Genomic DNA, 21,226 nt, shown 5'->3' on the forward strand with positions numbered 1-21,226 from the left:
GAGTTCCAGAGATGCCCATGTCTTACTGGTCTCAGGTACCATGTGCCATGGATGTGAAGAATTCCACAAACTTGCATTTCCCATTGGTGCATTTGGGTAGAACATCTTGCTTCTAGTGCACATAAAAACCAAAACTGGGGACTATCTGGTGCAACTCAAATAAGTGTGTTACTGTCACTTCCAATTCTTGAGCTGCCAAAGTGTAGCTTGACACAGAAGCTATGATGACCTACCTTGGAAGTTTGCCGGGATTTCTCAGCCTTGCCATCACTGCTGGAAGTGCTGACGCCACCTGGAGAGGCTCGGCCCCGCGTCCTGAGCTCCTCTCGGGGCCCCGGAGTCTCCTTCTTCCTACCACTCCGCATCGACATCTGCAGAGAAAATTAACGGAGAGACGAGAGGCTTATTTCAATGGTCCTGTGAAAGTGCCTCCTGCTTATCCCAAGCTGGGGCCAATCCCACCCTGTTCTGACAAGTGTTTCTCAGGGTTGAGTCGCACCATCGCTTTGATGCATGGAACTGTCAAAGTGATAGGTTCCCCCCTCCCGATTATATTTTATTAAGTTTCAACATTTTTAACATATACAATCAAAGCACAATTTCGTCTTTTTGCTTTTTTTGTCGACTTCCCACCTTGTTTTCCATGGAGTTGCTGTTCCTCCCCTTCTGCTGCACCCTATCTTCCATCTATTAAATCATAACCACAATTATTATAATCTAATTACATCTGTTGGTTCATAGCTCAAATCCTGTTCTTGAGTTCCATCATGCTATAATATTTCCTTAAGTATCCCGAAAAAGCCATCCATTCTTCCATAAAACACTCATCATTAGGTTCTCTTCATTTTGCTGTTAATTTTGCCAGTTCTGCCTAGTCCATTATCTTACTTATTCATTAATAAATCTGCAGTTTTCACGCTGTGTTTCAGGAAACTCTGAGGTTCCTTGGAGGCTTGTCAAGGATGCCTCGTTGTGGACTTCAACAATGGTGCACAAACTTTCCTGAAAGGCACTCTGCCCATTACTGCTGCTCTTCCTTTCAAATCAGAACCAGTGAAGGCGGTGAAGGTCCTGTGTGAGTGTCTGGAGGTGGTTGGAGGACGAATGGTGGCTAACAGATTGAGATTGAATCCTGACAAGACAGAAGTACTGTTTTTGGGGGACAGGAGGCGGGCAGGTGTGGGGGATTCCCTGGTCCTGAATGGGGTAACTGTGCCCCTGAAGGACCAGGTGCGCAGCCTGGGAGTCATTTTGGATAGATAGATAGATCTATCCATGGAGGCGCAGGTCAATTCAGTATCCAGGGCAGCTGTCTACCAGCTCCATCTGGTACACAGGATGAGACCCTATCTGCCTGCAGACTGCCTCGCCAGAGTGGTGCATGCTCTGGTTATCTCTCGCTTAGACTACTGCAATGCGCTCTACGTGGGGCTACCTTTGAAGGTGACCCGGAAACTACAACTAATCCAGAACGCGGCAGCCAGACTGGTGACTGGGAGCGGCCGCCGAGACCACATAACACCGGTCTTGAAAGACCTACATTGGCTCCCAGTACATTTCCGAGCACAATTCAAAGTGTTGGTGCTGACCTTTAAAGCCCTAAATAATTTTTAGAAGCTGCCCAGAGTGGCTGGGGAAGCCCAGCCAGATGGGCGGGGTATAAATAATAATATATTATTATTATTATTATTATTATTATTATTATTATTATTATATTCCTTCTGCATGGGACTGTTGTACATGACCCAGGTGCATCGTAAGTGAAGATTCATGAGGCCCCATGAACCTGACCAGACCCTGTGTGAACCGAATGTACACCCTAGAACAGGAGTAGCCAATGAGGTGCTCCCCAGATCATGCTGGATCACAGCTCCCAACATCTCTGACCAATGGCCAAGTTGTCTGGGATTGATGGGCGTATGAGTCCAGCAACATCTTAGAAGATTTTCTCCCGAGAATTCTAAAGGAGGCAAGTTACCAAGGTGAGATGTTTGAAGGCCTCTGCACTAAACTTTCCATTCATTATTTGGTGGACCTCAATCTTAATCAGCAGAGGCTGACAGTTTGAGGAACACAGTTATTTCACTGAAGGACGTTTGTAATAGGGGATTAAAAAGAACACTGTTTAGGATGGCCTTTCCTCCCAAGAGTGATTAGTTAACTTTAGTTTATTGATTTGTTAATAATCCAGCTTTACTTTTCATATATTGAAAACACACCTATCTTGAGGGTGTTGGGGTTTTTTTTTGTTAGACATGGCTTTATTTAGAATTGAGTCACTTAATTTATAAATTAAAAGGCAGAGAATTAATCAACTGAAACAATTTAACACCCAAATCCCCCCATTTTTTGCTTCTTTTCTCCCCCCAAACCACACCCAAAAATTATCCATCACCCAGGTGCAAATGGTCCACAAGTGACCAGCTCCCCTGCTATTTATGTCCATGAACCCTTAAGCTTTTCCAATGTTCTCAAAGTCTCCCCTGCAGACCCCCCCCTCTAAGTTTATTCTACCTCATTGCCCAAAACAACTTGGATAGCTTTAAAAGGACCTGAGACAAATTCATGGAGAGTAAGGCTTCAACTATGATGGCTTTGCAACAATACTGGAGAGACCTGAGTCCGTCCCCCTCTCTACCCCGCAGTCTCCTGGGCACTTACGGAGTCTTTATTCTGTCGAGTCTTCATTCTTTTGGATGTAGGGTCCCCATTCTCCTTTGTCCGAGTGGATGAAAACATTAACTTTTATACAGTCCGCCACACAACTATTCCTTGGGAGACTGAGGTGTGAGCCTCAAGGGTAAAACAACCTCTGCTCTTCGGGAAAAGGGCGGGGAGAACTTTGTCCAAGGATGCTAGGCTCCCAACAATTCCTAAAACAGAGAATTTTGGTTAGTGGGAAGGATTAAGAGGTCTGGAAGTGCTGCGTATGTGAATCATAGCTAGAGATTTGTTCATTCCTTGATTTATATCCTTCCTTCTTTCCAAGGAGGTCAAGGTGGCGAACATAACTTCTCCTCCCCATTCTATCTCCACAACGACCCTGTGAGGTAGCTTAGGCTGAGAGGCAGTGGCAGCCCCAAAGTCATCCAGTGAGATTCGCAGCACAGGGGGGATTTGAACCCTGGTCTCCCAGGGCCTCATCCAGCACTCTGGAGAAACCCAGGCAGATGGGTTGAGTATGTATGTATGTATGTATGTATGTATGTATGTATGAATAAATAAATAAATAAATAAATAAATAAATAAATAAATAAATGTTATATTATTATAGCATAATGCTCCTTAACCTCAGTTCCTTTCAGTGAATACACAGTTACAATTTAAAACACAACAAATTGCACTAAGCATTTCAGAGCAGCAGAGAGAAATGAGTCTATGCTTTCATTTTGTTCATTTATAGACTACAGTGGTACCTCAGGTTAAGTACTTAATTTGTTCCGGAGGTCCATTCTTAACCTGAAACTGTTCTTAACCTGAAGCACCACTTTAGCTAATGGGGCCTCCTGCTGCCGCCGGAGCACGATTTCTGTTCTCATGCTGAAGCAAAGTTCTTAACCAGAGGTACTATTTTTGGGTTAGCGGAGTCTCTAACCTGAAGCGTATGTAACCTGAAGCGTATGTAACCCGAGATACCACTGTACTTCCCCCAAAACTGGCAAGAACAACATAAAAAAAGAAATCATTTATTGCCACAAAATACAACAAAACATCGACACTACGACTGCTTATAGTTGTTCCTGAATTATTATGTTGTTGCTCTTATTTATCTGTTTGAACATTAACAGTGGTTCCCTCTCCTTGATCGCATGTCTGTGAAGCTGGACTACAAGAAAACCCCATTGCTTCAAAAATTTGCTCAATTCATAACCATGCTACTTATATCCTTTTATAAAATCATGGAAACATGGGTTATTTTAAGCGCCTTATAAAACAGAACTCCCCCACCAAGTGCGCTGATAAATTATAGTCAAGAAAATGTATATTACACATGACTCCCAAAAGGAAATCAAGTCACTGGGCTTTGACCAGAAGATGCAGTCAGTTATTTATTTTAATAAGGGACGTGGGTGGCACTGTGGGTTAAACCACAGAGCCTAGGACTTGCCGATCAGAAGGTCGGCGGTTCGAATCCCTGCGATGGGGTGAGCTCCTGTTGCTCGGTCCCTGCTCCTGCCAACCTAGCAGTTCGAAAGTACGTCAAAGTGCAAGTAGATAAATAGGTACCACTCTGGCGGGAAGGTAAACGGTGTTTCCGTGAGCTGCTCTGGTTCGCCAGAAGTGGCTTAGTCATGCTGACCACATGACCCGGAAGCTGTACGCCGGCTCCCTAGGCCAATAAAGTGAGATGAGCGCCGCAACCCCAGAGTTGGCCACGACTGGACCTAATGGTCAGGGGTCCCTTTACCTTTACCTATTTATTTTAATGTTACTTAACAAATTGCATATAGTTGATGACCATTTCACATGGAGGGTCCGTTCTTGGCCTCTGTATGTGTCAGTGGAGCAAGTTCATCCTGTGCAGTTATGCCGCGTGTTTTGTGATATTTTTGGTTCCTTCCAGGCTTGGCGTGTGCGCTTGTGCACAATCTCACACATTTCAGACGTGTGCTAATAGGTCACCCCCTGTCTACCACTTTCACTGCAGCAAAACCTCTAGGCGGTTTACAAGAAAGATTAAAAGTATCAATAAAAACATTATTTTTTAATTTAAAATGAACAGTAAATGAGCTAAAACACATCCATATCCCTGTGCCTGGATTTCTGCTTCTTTTCTTACTCCCGTTACCATTCTAGGGCCACTGCGATCTGGTTGACGTCCAGACATGAGCCATGTGGGGTGCCATTTTGCATGGTAAAGTCATTTATTAGGAGCACAGCTTACATGGCTTGGGCTAACTCCAACCATGCTGGCTCATGTTAATGTTGTGGCTGACAGGCAGTGTTAGAACTCAAAGCTAGGTGCTAAATGGCTCCTTAAACCAGGGTTACAATTGCCTAAACAGAATGTCTAGTTGCCATTTTGGGGCCAGACGGCTTGGGAGTCATATTTTTCATTATGTTTTGGTTCCTGAAATCCGTTCTGATTGTGCAAATAAAATATCATGGATAGAATTCCAAAGGATGTGTTGCTAGTGTGTGAAAATAGGCAAGATCCTATTATTATCCACCCCCATCATCCAGCCAGGACACGGAGGTCCAGTGCCGAGGGCCTTCTGGCGGTTCCCTCCCTGCGAGAAGCCAAGTTACAGGGAACCAGGCAGAGGGCCTTCTCGGTAGTGGCACCCGCCCTGTGGAACCCCCTCCCATCAGATGTCAAGGAAAGAAACAACTATCTGACTCTTAGAAGACCTCTGAAGGCAGCCTTGTTTTTAATGCTTGATGTTTTATCGTGTTTTTAATATTCTGTTGGGAGCCACCCAGAGTGGCTGGGGAAACCCAACCAGATGGGCGGGGTATAAATATTATTATTATTATTATAAGTTGTCTAATCAGGTCAAATGACACTTTAAATCCAGGTTACTATTGCCACAACAATGGAATGTCTATTCGCCAGGGGGTTGGGCTACATGCCCCTTGAGGTTTTCTTCCAACACTAGAATTCTACACTCTCAACTGCATTGCTTGACTGTAGCTTGCTCTTACAGCAATTCACTTGTCCCACTATGCAGGAAGGAGAAGCAAACCCACATAGTGGAAATGGAAATAGTTAAGTTGTGGGTAAACATATCAGACGACACAGCAATTCTTCAAACAGCTCTTGTTTATTCACAGGTCAGAACAGAACAGAACTGAACTGAAGGGTTCAGCCAGCCTGCTTATATAGAGCTCCACTACAACGCAACTGTAACCATTTTCTGTAACTATCCAATCACTGAACATTACTTTCAATCCCTTATTTGCATATGTGGACCTGAACTATCTACAGTATCCCCCTGCTGGCCCAGGGTGAGAACTTCAGTACATAACAGAAATGGAAATGGAAATGGAAATGGAAATGGTGTAACTATGGACTAAGGCAGAGATTTTTAAACTGTGGTCACCAACCCGGTGGCCAGAAATCTCCACATAGCCGCAATTGCACTCTCACTGGTGGCAAAACGTGCCTGGCTCATTTCCAACACTGAGCAGAACCAGTGAAGCTTTCAGAAGCTCCCTGTCATATTGCCACTTCGTTCCACGGAAAACTGCCCCATGTCAGCACTGACTGGCATCTCCGCAAATGTGGATTTGTTAGGACACATAGCTGCTTCTGTGTCGTCCCCCACCCCCAAGTTTTCACTTCAAAATAGTTCTCTAATCAAAGATCCCCTCCAGTTTTAGATATAAGAATATGCCCTCAACATCAGCACCATGCAGACAGAAGAAGCCTCTTTCGTATCAGCAGAACTTAAATTTCTGTTCCTTGCTTTCTGGCACCTCCTCATGCCTGGAAATCCCTATGTCACCCACCCATCTACCCCATGTTGTTGTTTTTTAGCCCACCACAGTGTTAAAAGGGTGGTGCTGCGGTCTAAACCACAGAGCCTCTTGGGCTTGCCAATCAGAAGGTCGGCGGTTTGAATCCCTGCGATGGGGTGAGCTCCCATTGCTCTGTCCCAGCTCCTGCCAACCTAGCAGTTCGAAAGCACACCAGTGCAAGTAGATAAATAGGTACCACTGCGGCGGGAAGGTAAATGGTGTTTCCGTGCGCTCTGGTTTCCGTCATGGTGTTTCATTGTGCCAGAAGCGGTTTAGTCATGCTGGCCTCGTGACCCAGAAAGCTGTCTGCAGACAAATGCCAGCTCCCTCGGCCTGAAAGCGAGATGAGCACCACAACCCCATAGTCCCTCTTTGACTGGACTTAACCATCCAGGGGTCCTTTACCTTTACCTTTATCCCACCTTTCCTCCAAGGAGCTTAGGGTGGCACACATGAGACCATTTACGGCGAAAAATGGTCTGTAAATTTGAGAAAATAAATAAAAATACATATTCCGCCCCTTCCCATGTTGATGCTCACAGCAACCCTGTGAGGTAGGTTAGATTGAGAGTAGCTGTGACTGGCCCATGGTCACTCAGTGAGCTTCATAGGTAGAGAGTTTAACCCTGGCGCCCCAGCTCCTAATCCAAACATGAACCAGAACACCGTATAGTATAAGGGAACTTTTTCATATTACCCTGGTTCCCCAAGCAACGTTGCCTCTCCCTCCCCTCCCTTTATGTCTTTCCCACGGTCAAAATATACCATAGGTTTTAAGCTCTTTGGGGCAGGGACTTTTTTTCCTGTTTACGTAACACTAAAAAGAGTCGTGTGCCTTGATGGAATCGTAACACTAAAGTCAGGCAGAGAAACTGTGGTTTAAGACACCTGGGAAACTTTTCCTCCATACAATTCCACAATCTTAGTTTAATTCTTATCATTCTATGTCACAGTAACAGAATTCAGAATTGACGGATACTATTCCAATTTCAGGGACGCGGGTGGTGCTGTGGGTTAAACCACAGAGCCTAGGACTTGCCGATCAGAAGGTTGGCGGTTCGAATTCCTGTGACGGGGTGAGCTCCCGTTGCTCGGTCTGTGCTCCTGCCAACCTAGCAGTACGAAAGCACACCAGTGCAAGTAGATAAATAGGTACCGCTCCGGCGGGAAGGTAAATGGCATTTCTGTGCACTGCTCTGGTTCGCCAGAAGCGGCTTAGTCATGCTGGCCACATGACCCAGAAGCTGTACGCCGGCTCAATAAAGCAAGATGAGCGCTGCAACCCCAGAGTCGGTCACGACTGGACCTAATGGTCAGGGGTCCCTTTACCTTTATTCCAATTTCTGCCATTTCCCTAGAAATTTTAAAGAGGAAAGTATTGTTCATTTAACCTGTATTTTTTATTATTGGGCCCCTAACAGTTACAGCACAGAACAATCCAGTAGAAATAGGGCATTCTCTTCTGCAAGTCCTATTGAAGTGAATGGGATACATGTTAGAATATAGCGCTGCTCTTGCACAGCTCCTGTATGTTCCCTTTAATGTGAGATGCACAAGAGAATTTCATGAAGGAATGAGTTTAAATGCGTACATATTGCTATTCAGTATCCTGGAGATGCACTCAAGCAAATTTGTGGGTGGGAGGGAGTTATCAATTTCTCACTTATTTCACAAAATCTATAAACCGCTTGATTGTAAGAAAACAAAGAAGAATTAACTACAATAATTTGAGAATTTTGAAAAGGTAAAATGACAAGAAACAGATTAACAGATTCTTCGTTTAAAATCTAATGTTAGGCTGAATACCCCTACTTGGGAGTAATTTCCACTGGACACAATAGGACTTGCTTCTAAGCAAGCATCCTTAGGCTCATTCTGTAAAAAAACTAGGATCATTTTGCATCATGCAGAGTTTTTGAAAAATGAAAATATAACAGATATTCTGGGTTGCAGAACAGTTAGCAGCTCCTAGTGGTGTTTAGCAGTATTCCCCTTTTCACACGGAAAACATTCACACTCAGAAATACAGCAGTTCATTAATGCTAAGCAAGAAAATGTGTTTCATGTTAACTAAGCTCGCTTTGAGCTATTTTGGAAGGTCACGGTCTATTTCCTGCAACATACAGAACAGTGTGAGAAACTCAGATATATAAGCTAAGTGTCAAATGGCTCCTTAAACCAAGGTCGCAGTCGCCAAAATGGAATGTCTAAGTTGCCACTTTGGGGCAAGACAGCTTTCCATTTCTACACCGACTTATATTTTAAAGAACAAATCTCAAAGTGGTTTACAACACACTGAAATATCAAATAAAATAATCCAAAATAAAACAAAATCAAGCTTCCAGGAAAATATTTCAGGTCCTTCTCTTAAGCGACATTTTGCTTTCCCCAGGCACCAGCCTGGCATCCAGAGATCTCCATGTGGTCACAATTGGACCTGCCCCAGTCGCAAAATACACCTGGCTAATTTCAAACACTGCCAGGATGAAGTAGGGACCTCTTGATCTGCAGTCAAATGGCGTACCGTGACTCTGGACAGTCACATGGAAAACTTATCAGGCCCTTTCCCAAAGCTGGTAGGCCAACGGACCACTTCTGACCACTGAAACATCTCCTCCGGGGTGCCAGCATTTCAAGGTATGTAGGCACATCAATGAACCCATCCTCCTAGCAAAAACCAGTGCAAAACCTCCTATTAGTACAATTGGTTCTTCCTCTTTCTTTCCCTGCCATCTCCCCCAATCCACTCTGGAGGGACAGAAGAACCTGTGGAACAGCCTGCAGCAGGAAGTGAGGGGAGATTTTTTTGTCGGGACACCCAGAAAAGCTTGCACGGATGGAACGATCTCCTTTGTGCAGCACTGAATTCCACCCAGATAATCCCTCTCTATCTTACCCTTTCATAGCACATGTAATATGGCTATAGCGGCCTTTTGAAGTCCCTGGGGTACATTACCTTTCTACAGGTCTGTAACCAACCTGTAATTTGGCAGAACCATGTGTATGACACACATTCACACACCCACACACCCCATAGCCTGAAGGCCACACCTTGGGAAACCACGGACATGCCCACAGCCAGGAATGTTATGGCAGAAGTTCAGGGGCTGTTTGTGCGTGGGCAGAGAGCATCACGTCAGTATGAACAAGCATGTGTGAATGAGTCAACACCGATGAAACAGCATGGAGAGGTTTTGTGTCACCTCCCATTGCCTTGAAGACAATTCGGCAGAGCCACTTTCTGTTGTGAGTTGCCTGGTGCTGGGTAATTAGGTGTCACACACAAACACGCACGCACACGTCAATCTGCTGTCAGTTACAGCCTCACACACTGCAATGACAGTGTACATGCATGCAGTTTGGCAAGGAATGACGCCATGCATCTCTGAAACCTGAATCGTCACTTTGCAGCTACACCTGGTGAAGCATAAAATAAATAAATACATATTTTACGTATTCAAACGGGGCTGTATACCTCTGCCTTCCTCAACCTTGGCCCTCCAGAGGTTTGCGACGCCAACTCACATCAGTCCCAGCAGGCACAGCTGTGCTTGAATGGTGGCTAATGGGAATTGTAGTCCAAAATATGTGGAGAGGCCCAGACAGGAAAGGGCTTAGCTTGATCCTATAGAACTGGAAGGAGCTGCAAAGCTGGCAGGAGGAACAAAATGTAACTCCAAATAGTGATAAGGAATATGGGGCAGGGGGAGGAACAGACACCCTGACAGTTTCTGGCTCCCATTTATCCACTCTGCCCAACGCAGAACGAAAGGACAATCCAGCATTTCACAAACTACTCCTGGTCTTACTACAAGAAAGCAATTGGACAGGTTTTTGCAGCTTCAAATGGCAAACAAAGGGGGGGTGTGAAGGTGGAAAGAGACCCAATGCCTTTTCCAATCCACCCACCTAGAAAGGCTTTGAAGGATGTTAGCAGATCCAGGCACCAACCCAGAAATCTCCAAGCATGGTGTCTTCACACAGCCAATGGGACCGTACCACTAAATCGTATGATGTACCGTGATTTACACAGCTGGGACACAGATCTTATTGAATGCAAAGAGGCAGGGAAGGAGTCCAAAATTTCGTGTGATAATGACAGAGCCACAGAGTGTTTGTTGTGGGGGAGGAAGGGAAAGGAGAATGTTAGCCACTTTGAGACTCCTTAGGGTAGTGATAAAGCGGGGTATCAAATCCAAACTCCTCGTCTCCTTCTTCTTCTTCTGACAAACAAGGGGGCTGCTCACTTCACATCTAATGCATGTATGCATATGTGGTGGGAGTGATTTAAAGTGCCAAAGCAGCAGCAGCAGAACAATAATAACAATAATAACAATAATAACAATAATAACAATAATTTGTTACTCATACTCTGACCATCTGGGCTGCCCCAGTCACTCTGGGGCAAGGATACTGAACCTTCACTCTCCCCATCTATCCCCAGAAGTCGTCCCCCCTGACTGGATTCCAGTACAGTGGTACCTCTGGATGCGAATGGGACCCTCGTACCTACGGGACCGCCTCTCCTGGTATGCCCCACAGAGAAACTTACGGTCTTCAAATAAAAACATCTTGAAGGTCCCAGGCCACAGAGAAGTTAGGCTGGCCTCAACTAGAGCCAGGGCTTTTTCGGCTGTGGCTCCAATCTGGTGGAACACTCTGTCACAAGAGACCAGGGCCCTGCGGGACTTGACATCTTTCCGCAGGGCCTGCAAGACAGAGCTGTTCCACCAGGCCTTTGGCCAGGGCACAGCCTGACTCCCTCCCTCGGCAATCTTCGCGGAGCTCTGGCCCAATGGTTGCCATTGGTTTGATTTGAATTAATTTTATAATGAATGATTTTAGAGTGTTGTGTTCTGTTGTACTGTTGTACTGTTTTATTGTTAGCCGCCCTGTGCCCAGCTTCGGCTGGGGAGGGCGGGATATAAATAATTTTTTTTTTTATTATTATTATTATCTGTTCCAGAGCCCCGTTCGCATCGAGAAGCGAACGCAACCAGCGTCTCTGCGTCTGCGCATGCGTGGGTTGCGATTCGCCACTTCTGCGCATGGGCATGACGTCATTTTGACAGTCTGCGCATGCATGAGTGGCGAAACCTGGAAGTAACATCCTCCATTACTTCCGGGTCGCTGCAGTGCGCAACCCGAAAATACTTATCCCGAAGCTACTTCAACCCAAGGTATGACTGTACTGGAAACGAGTCTCACTGGAAGAAAGCAAGTAGGCAGGGCAAGAGAAAATGAGCTGCAGAGAGAAAGTGAGTGGAGAAGTTCAGCCTCACCTCCCAGGTGACCCTTAGGTGCTCTATATTATACTTCCACCGATCATCTTATACAAGATTCAGGCAAATCTGTGTTTAAAGACATAGACCTGCCACAGCCATTCCCAAGAAACTTTGGTGCTACGGGAGTGGCAAAGAGTAATGAAAGATGAGTGGGGAGTGGGCAAAAACTACTCACTAAGTCACTAGGGATGCGGGTGGTGCTGTGGGTTAAACCACAAAGCCTAGGACTTGCCAGTCAGAAGGTCGGCGGTTCGAATCCCCATGATGCGGTGAGCTCCCATTGCTCGGTCCCTGCTCCTGCCAACCTAGCAGTTCGAAAGCACGCCAAAAAGTGCAAGTAGATGAATAGGTACCGCTCCAGCGGGAAGGTAAACGGTGTTTCCATGCGCTGCTCTGGTTCGCCAGAAGCAGCTTAGTCATGCTGGCCACATGACCCGGAAGCTGTACGCTGGCTCCCTTGGCCAGTAAAGCGAAATGAGTGCCGCAACCCCAGAGTCGGCCACAACTGGACCTAATGGTCTGGGGTCCCTTTACCTTTACCTTAAGTCACTAGCTTTCACACACTGTTCTCTAGAAATCAAGACTAGCACAATTTCTACGCTCCCAAGCCAACCGCAGCAGACCAGACACCTATTGGAGCCCACCAGGACCTTCCCAACCCCATCCCTGTTTTTGCGATCACCAAAGCAAAAAAATCTAAGCAAAAACGACAACAAAAGGTTTCTCAACTTAGTGGGCTCCTGTACATGGCTGGTTGTGTTCAGCTTGGTGGATCACCAGTTGTGAAGACCTGATATAAGTTAAACTGAAAACCAATGTTATGTTTGGGTCTTTGGAGAAGAAGTGGCTGATTCTGGGTCTTTCTGAGACCCAGGTTTCTGAGGTTTTGCGGGGCTCCCTTTGGTGAAGCCCCTCGATTCCTGCACTCCATTCTGTGCCCTTCACCCAAGAAACGGATTAATAAAGTACCTATAATGAACAGAATTCAAAGAACAGCCTGTCTGTCAGAGACTGCAGAAGTCCTGTCAGTTGAACTGGCCCAAACCGGCCACATTCTGACAAGTCATTTTGTACATTCACACAGACACAAACAACTAAGAGCAGCTGCCATGCTTCTGTGTCCCTTCTGGAAACAGTCTACCATTAAAATGGGGTTTCAAGCACACACTATAGCAGTAGTAACCAATGTGGCTCCCTCCACATTCTGTCGGACTCCAACTCCCATCAGCCCCAGTCAGCGTGACCAGGGATGATAGGAGTTGTAGTCCATCATCAACTTAGCAACATCACATTTGCCACCCTTGTTCTATGGCAAATCACAAGTCTGTGAAAAGGCAAAAGTAAATAAAAGTGATGCTACATCTACAGGAAAACATATTCTCCCTCTCTCAGTTCAATCTTTCCTGCTTTTTCTTCAAGCTTGGTGGACAATATGAACTTTACCCTGTGTTCAGATCTTTAGGGGAGAGACTCTGTTCCGATTTCTACAGTGGTACCTCGGGTTAAGTACTTAATTCGTTCCGGAGATCCGTACTTAACCTGAAACTGTTCTTAGCCTGAAGCACCACTTTAGCTAATGGGGCCTCCCACTGCTGCTGCGCCGCCAGAGCACGATTTCTGTTCTCAACCTGAAGCAAAGTTCTTAACCTGAAGCACTATTTCTGGTTTAGCAGAGTATGTAACCTGAAGCGTATGTAACCTGAAGCGTATGTAACCTGAGGTACCACTGTATCGCCTTATTCTTTCTCAATTTTAAAATGTTTCCTTTAAACTTCTCAAAATATATTTCAGACAAGTTGGGGGTCCAAATTTCCATTCACGCTGCAAAGCTCACGGGTTAAACTTGGGAAAGTAGTGATGTCCGAGTCTAACCAAACTCCCAGGGTTCTTGGGTTAACACCCTGAGCACCTTGAAGGAAGGGCAGGATTCAATATCATAAATGCAATGAATGAATTAAATAAATAAAACATATCGCAACTGTTTTTTTCCTTGTCTAATGTATAGGTTGTATGGCACATTCTTTTTATAATAGTTTTATGAGATGGTTGTTAATTTTAAAAGCTGTGACTTTGACCGTTTCCTTGTGAGATGTCTTGAGGGTTCCACTGGGACTCTAAGGCGGGATAAAAATGTTAATAATTTTAAAAATGCCATTATGGTGCTACTTTCCTTCAAAGGGGCACATTATTTTATATTTCAGCATCGTAAACGCTACTCAGCAGCTAGAAGATCTCCTCCCCATTCATTCCCTAGCTATCAGAAGTAAAATGGAAGGAAATATGGATAAATCCAAGACACACCTCTGGACTGAGAGTCATTACTGAAGTTAACAGGCTGACAGACATAACATTATTTTTATTTAAAATAATAAGAATTTTCACAATGCTATTACAATGTGTTTTTCTAGCACTGGTCTCAGAGGGAAGGAAGGATAGGTAAATCCAGTGAAATCTATTTCCAATTCAATTTCTGTGGAACCCCTTTTCCACAAAGAAATGTGGTTACTAGAATGCAGTAGAACCAACCACAAATGCGTATTGTTCTGAAATGGCAAGATAATAATGGCCAAGCCCAATGGCAGCTCAGCCTTCTGTATGGGTATCAGTTAAGCCAGAGGTAGGCAAATGAAGGCTCCATCTTCTCTGGAGCTGTTTATCCTTCCCTTGCCCCCCCCCCCCGGAACAATGCAAAAAGTCCTGATACGGTGGCAAATAAATCCTGATACGGTCCATAGATCTTATACCAATTACACCTGAACTGTCCCATTGGCGTTATTATTTGAATATCCACAATACATGCAGTCAGGCCATTGATCTATTGCACCAGGCCATGAAGCTACCTAGCTCAGTAACGCTATCAGTGGCTATTTAAGGTCTAGATGCTTTACAGTGGAGGTGACAGTGACTGAATCTGAGGCCTTGCATATAACAAAGCAATGTTTTGCTTCAAATCCATCACTTCTGCTCGCTAATAGAAACGTAGGAAGCTGTCTTGTACGAAGTCGAGCCAACAGCCCATCTAGGTTATTACTGTCTACACTCTGGGATTTGACAGGATTTTTTCCCTAGCGTTACCTGGAGAAACTAGAGATTGGAAATAGGTACTTCTGCATCTCTACCGCTGAGTCCTTCCTCTAATACAGTCTAGAAAGCATAACAGTGACTCCACGGATAACACGTTTCCCAGTATTCTTAAAACAAAGCCGACTACGGCCAGGCCAAATGATGCCCATCTTTTAAAAACTACTAGATATCAAGCGATGCCCATTGTCATCTCTCCACAGAAGCATTCCTGGTAGAGCAACTGAGCCATGGAAACTATCCAGTGACAGGGGACAGGGAAAGAAGAAATATCCGCTATGTATATCCATGGAGCTCCTGAGTTGGAATAAATCCAGTGGATCATCTTGCCTAACCCTGAGGTTCCATCCCCACATATCCAACCGATTGATATCTTTTCTCGAAACAACTCCAACCACAGCACCAAAACACCTAGAGAGATCTCTGTCCGTTTCCTGTTTCCCTGCGATTCCTCCCAATTTCCATCATTCCATCCCCGCTCCCATGTTCCCTAAAATGATTCCATGACATTACTGCAAGGATGGGATAGCAATAACAAGAAGAAGAAGACATAAGGAGGAATAGGGAATAAGGGGAAACCATTTTTCCTAGTGCCCATTCTTATTCACCCACCCAACCCACATATACACATACATATACACAATATTGCATACATATATTGTACACACAGAGACATCGAGCGAGAGAGAACGCAGGAGAGCGAGTACAACGGCATTAGAAAAAAAAGCACACCAACTGACAAGATACTTTAACTTAGTAGAAGATGTGCCTCTCCCAGCCATGGTTGTCAAGACTGGTCCTATTTTGCGTGGCATTTGAAGAAGCTCAGGGGAATGCAAGTGTGGGAGGGGGGAGAGAAAAAGACTGATGGCCGTATTGAGTGTATCCTACTCCCAGAGTAGTCCCATAGAAATTATTGGACATGACTAACTCAGACTCATTAATTTCAATGGATTGCAACCTTGACTGTTTTCTGGACTATACGGACTAAGAAAAGTGGGAGGTCTCTTCTTTGCAGTCTTGTGGATGTGTCTGTAGGACAACTGGAGAAGAAACACCTAGAGCAGTAGCTTCCATATTGCCTACTGATGTAAGTCTTCTCTCTCTCTCTCTCTCTCTCTCTCTCTCTCCCCAGGTACTGAGCCAGGAAGCCTAATGTTCAAATTTTGCCTCATCTTGGAATTCACTAGGTAGCCTTAGGCAAGACACCACCACCTCATCCTTCACCTCCCACCTCCAATTTGTAAAGCAAGAAAAGCGGCCTACTTTGCTGGACTGTTGTCCGTGAAGCACTATAGCGCCTCAGAACTGTTAAGTATTATTACAGAGTTGAGAAGGCGCCTCCAATCACTGGGTTCTCTTGCTAGGTGCATGACATACTGGGGGGTGGCTCTGGAGAGAAGCAACATCTCCTTAATGTTCTACTGGATCGCGGCCTTTCAGGGTTGCCTGTTCTATGAAACGTGAAACCTTCTTCCAAGAGGAGAGATTGAGAAGTCCTCCTGCTGTCACTTAAAAGACTGAACAGAAGCCACCTTCCACGGAAAAGACCACAGCTTGGGAGGTGCTGTGGCCTCGCCTGCGCATTCCAGTCTCCATTCATTTGCACAAATAAGCGAAATGCGCGGTAAGGTTTTTACAGGACCCATCTACTCCGTGGAGGGTGTGAAGCACCAGACGTTGCCCTTCATAAGAGGCACCCTCCTTGTCACCCCCCACCCAGGAATAGCGCTACTAGACTATAACTCTCCAGAAGGACACACTGGAATGTCAGGCTTCTGGCTCTCTGGCCGGGCTGCAGGAATCGGTTCTATGAGGTCTAGTGGAGCTTCTAGATTAATAGGGGATCTCCTATGGCAGAATGCAGCTTGGGTGAAGGGGTAGAATTAAGCTGGGGGGGTGGATGTTCTCTTTGGGGTTCTCCTGGAGGTTCTGCATCATCAAGGGGGTTCTAGGCGTCTTCTACTGTCAGGCCCCACGGATCCGGCGCAGGGAGTGGACTTGTTCCACGGGGCTCCACCGTGGAGTTGGCCATCTCTGCTTCGGGGAGGCGTTTCTTAGGGGCTCCCTAAAAGATCTCTTCCGCAGAGCCAGCGCTCTTATGGGGACGGGAGTCGCCAAGAGCCTGGGCAGTGGTGTGTTTGTGTGCGCGCGCGCTCGCTCGCTCGCGCTCGGGTGCCTTTTAAACCACGACCTCCCGGGCTAGGGTGGGTGGGGGTACCTTCTCTCCTGCGCGTGGGGCTCCTGTCGCCCCATCCCTCCTGCTTTCTGACAACCCCCTTCCCTACTTCGCGCCCTCCTCTCCGCAACCATCCTCCTCTACGGAGAGAGAATGAGAAGAGATGGCCAGGCGCCCGCCAGCCCGCTCGCCGTCCCACCTCCCTCGCCCCAAAACGCACGATCGGTGTCGAATGGATGCCGAGCAGGCGAGAGAGATGGGGCTCCCGGGCTCCTCGCACTTACCGGGCTCCGGCAGCGAGGTCGAATGAAGGGGGGAACGAAGGAGAAGGAGGCGCAGGAGAGGCTCGGAGAGCCAGCTGTAGCAGCGGCGGCGGCAGCAGCTGCACAACTCCGTCTTCCCCTCCCTCCCTCCTCCTCTTCCTTTTTCTCCCCGGGACTTCAAAGATGGGGGAGCGGGAAAACAGGATCGCAACCCCCCCTCCCCCGCCGTACCTCCAGCCTCCGAGTGGCGTCTGTCGGCGGCGCCCCCCCCCCCCCGCCTCCGGGTTCAGGCGCCGCCGCCCGTGCCTGCGCGCTCGCCCATCGCAGCGCCCGCCCGCCGCCTGCCGCCTTGGCCACCTCCCATTTCCGAAGAGCCCAGTACGCGCAAGCAGCCCCCTCCCCTCCCTCCCTCCCTCCCTCTCTCTCTCCCTCTCCCCCACCCCTCTCTTTCCAACAACACCCTCTCCGCGCAAGAGCGCATCGATTGCACCCGCCGCTCGCCAGCAGGGGGGAAAGAACTGTTTGCGCCTTAAAGCAAAACGGTGGCGCGGGCGCAGGAGTCGGGACATGTTATATAACGCTTTTTAAAAGGCGAGGCGGTGGGGCTGGAGGGGGAAGGGGTTGGTGCGAGCAAAGGCGAGATCGCGGGAGAGAAATGGAGGCGGACGGGTGCAGGGGGACGGGGTGATGGGGTGCCCAAGGATACGAGGCCTTCTCTCAGGCCTTCACCCCCCCCCATTGCGCGCAGTACTGACCCACACAGGGGTGCCAACTTGAATAAAATATTGGGGGGCCCAGGTAAGTCCCGCCCCACATAATCGATCACATGACACGGCGCGCGCGCACACACTATTTGGATGGCAATAGCCATCAACTTTGGGGGGGGGAGGCAACCCCCTCCAATATTTTATTGGGGTTGGGTGAAGGTACCTCGGCCCCTATGAACTGGCTCCTATGGACCCACATGTTTTGGCGCTGCATACTGTGCCGGAGTGGGGGGGGGGGTGTCGCATTGAGGGTACCCAGCTCCGTGAAAGTTTCCCACTGGGCTGCAGAGCGTTTGCTGCCAAGGCTCTGCAAGATGTCTATAGGATCGGGGCTGCGTAAAGCTCGCGAGCGGCACCTTTCCGCGGACGGCTATGCCATCTCTCTCTTCCTTCCAGAGCATACGTGCAAATCTGGGAGGATGGGGGGGCAGTGGTGGTTTCAAGGGAGACCCCTTCAAATGAGAACGAGAAGGGAGTTCGGAAGAGAACGACAAAATGGGGAAGAATATTAATCTGTCTCCGGCTACAGACGCTCCGAAATGGCTGTGGTTAGAGCTGAGGTCCTCCTGGCTCCCTGCCTCCCCCTCTTTCCCAAGCCCCCTGCCCCCAACGCTCCCCCCTCCTCCTTTCTCTTCCCAGCTTTCCTGCCATTTCTCCTCCCCTCTCAATCCCCAGTACAAAGGAATGGGAGATGCCTGGAGCTTTTTTTGGCAAGGCAAGACTCAGGAGCAACAGAATCTAGGAGCGGGGGAAAGGAAGGAAGAGACGGATCGGATCCCGTAGGAACTGGATTCCGAGCAAACACTGTGCTCTGGAAAAAGGCAAGGACGAGGGAAGGAGCCTGTGCAGAAGTAGCGATGGCTGGCACCACGGAGGAGGTGGGCACGCAGTACGAGGTGTAATAAACTGAGCCAATTCAAGGATGCCTTCAGACGCGCCACTAATGCCTCTGATCCCCGCCCTAAGATTTGGCAGTTCTTGTCATTTAACTTGTCAATGGGTTTTGGACATTCAAGGCTGCCAGCTATGGGAGCTTACTGTTTTGCTGCCCTTCTTTCTCAAAAGAGCTTTCAGGAGTGCGGCCCCTTTTTCATGCAACCAAATGGATCCTGAAGGAAAAGAGCTGCAACCAGCAAGACCTTTGCAGAGGGGGCAAAATCATCCCCTCTTGGGACAACAGGGACTTTGGTGGTGAGGAATTGCATTTTCCTTCAAATATTTACCCAGTTGCACTCTTGGGGACTCCACTCTGGATTTGTGAGGGGTTAAGCCAGGCTTCCTCAACCTCGGCCCTCCAGATGTTTTGGGCCTACAACTCCCATGATCCCTAGCTAGCAGGACCAGTGGTCAGGGATGATGGGAATTGTAGTCCCAAAACATCTGGAGGGTGAGGTTGAGGAAGCCTGGGTTAAGCCTTTTCTTCTCCTGAAGATATTCTGCAAGGCAACGGAGGTTTAGGATCAGAGTTTCCCTTCTCCTAGATGAGCTACCTTCCCAGGTTGACGAGCCCCATCTGCCCCTCACTTTCCACTGCAGCAGATGCAGAAACCACCTTCTTGAGCAGGCTTCCTCAACCTCGGCCCTCCAGATGTTTTGGGCCTACAACTCCCATGATCCCTAGCTAGCAGGACCAGTGGTCAGAGATGATGGGAATTGTAGTCTCAAAACATCTGGAGGGCCGAGGTTGAGGAAGCCTGTTCTTGAGCGCTGGACCCACTGTTGGTCTTGTCCGCTAAATCCACCAGAGCCTGTCTTTGCATACAGGGGAAGTCCCTAACTCACCAAGGGTTTGAGATCCATCAGCTATCCTCACCTGGTTTAGCTGGCCAGTTGAAGCTGTTTCCCAGGGTGTGGCCACTATCACATGCTGACAGCTCCTAGGAGCCACAGGTGAGAGCTGAGTGCAGTGTGGGACCAAAGGTGGACAAACAAACAACCAGGAGGAGCACAGTGTGTCCTCCATCAGAGGTACTACCCATCCCCTAACACACGACTCCCGTTATCCCTGATCAACGAACATGCCGGCTGAGGCTAATGGGAGTTGTAGTCCAACAAAATGTGGATGGCCACATGCTGGCAACCCCAGATCTAAATAAGGAAGAAGAAGAGGTACAGTGGTGTCCCGCCAGACGAATGCCTCGCAAGACGAAAAACTCGCTAGACAAAAGGGTTTTCCGTTTTTTGAGTCGTTCCGCAAGACGAATTTCCCTATGGGCTCGCTTCGCAAGACGAAACGTCTTGCGAGTTCTTGCGAGTTTGTTTCCTTTTTCTTAAAGCCGCTAAGCCGTTAATAGCCGCTAAGCCGCTAATAGCCGTGCTTCGCAAGACAAAAAAACCGCAAGACGAAGAGACTCGCGGAACGGATTAATTTCGTCTTGCGAGGCACCACTGTAGTTTAATTTTGCTTAATTTTAGAATGGTACAAAATACACAGGTGTTACGCCACTCATCTCTACCAATGTTACATGGTGGCAGGTCCAAGAGGTAGTCATGAAACTTGTTCAGTCATATTCTACCTGGTAGTCACACAAAAAGTGATAGCAGGCAGAAAGACAGCATTTCTCCAGGAACTGCATGTTAATGTAGTTTCCCCATAACAAAAGCACTTCCTGGAGGGGAAATGTCAGGCACTCCCACCCCCAAAATACACATGAATAACAATTTCACATTTATTGTTCGGGGGGGGGGGAAGAGACATATGGGGGGACCCTAAGAAATCATGGAGAAGAAGATGCAACTTTTCTAGACAGGACATAAACAAAACGGACTGGTTGAAGGAAAGTCACAAGATTGTAAGTCATCATAAGAGCCAGAGAAGGAAGATTTAAAATCCCTGGGGCCTAGGAAACAAGGAACCTTGGAATATTATTATTATTAATTATTTGATTTCTTTGGCACCCAATTTCAAAATGTTTCTAGGCTACTTGCACACACAATTAAAAGCAACGATTAAGTTTAATATCTACACACAGCCATTAGTTGGCATCTAGTGGGCCAGGAACCATTTTTTAGTTGGAGCTTGATCTAAGCTTGGTTGCTACAAGAGCACGACCACATGCACAAAACAACCAGTTTTAAAATAAGAAGTGGGTCCCAATTGCATCTTTTGGCTAAAGGTGGCTTCCAAACTGATGACTGACTAAATAATGTCACTTCCATTTGCTATATAGTTAAGTCAGGTCTACAAAT

At 47.2% G+C, this 21,226-nt stretch overlaps 1 protein-coding gene across 4 annotated transcripts in view; it reads right to left on the reverse strand.

Annotated features, from left to right (window-relative positions):
• Positions 1-17,617, reverse strand: part of ATN1 (atrophin 1) — a 32,208-nt gene extending 14,591 nt beyond the window's left edge. Inside the window, exons 1-4 of one of the 4 annotated variants that reach the window (XM_053371685.1) lie at positions 17,502-17,617; positions 2,662-2,873; positions 634-687; positions 234-371 (exon numbers count right to left, since the gene is read on the reverse strand). In XM_053371685.1, the coding sequence (XP_053227660.1) occupies positions 234-371; positions 634-687; positions 2,662-2,739 (270 nt within the window). In that variant the 5' untranslated portion in view covers positions 2,740-2,873; positions 17,502-17,617. Of the gene's footprint in view, positions 1-233; positions 372-633; positions 688-2,661; positions 2,874-17,291; positions 17,467-17,501 lie in introns of those variants that run through there. The other 3 variants (XM_053371684.1, XM_053371687.1, XM_053371686.1) reach the window with 3 other exon arrangements.
• Positions 17,618-21,226: the final 3,609 nt, after the last annotated feature.

The sequence above is a fragment of the Podarcis raffonei genome, chromosome 17, assembly GCF_027172205.1.
Source record: "Podarcis raffonei isolate rPodRaf1 chromosome 17, rPodRaf1.pri, whole genome shotgun sequence".
Classification (NCBI taxonomy): domain Eukaryota; kingdom Metazoa; phylum Chordata; class Lepidosauria; order Squamata; family Lacertidae; genus Podarcis; species Podarcis raffonei.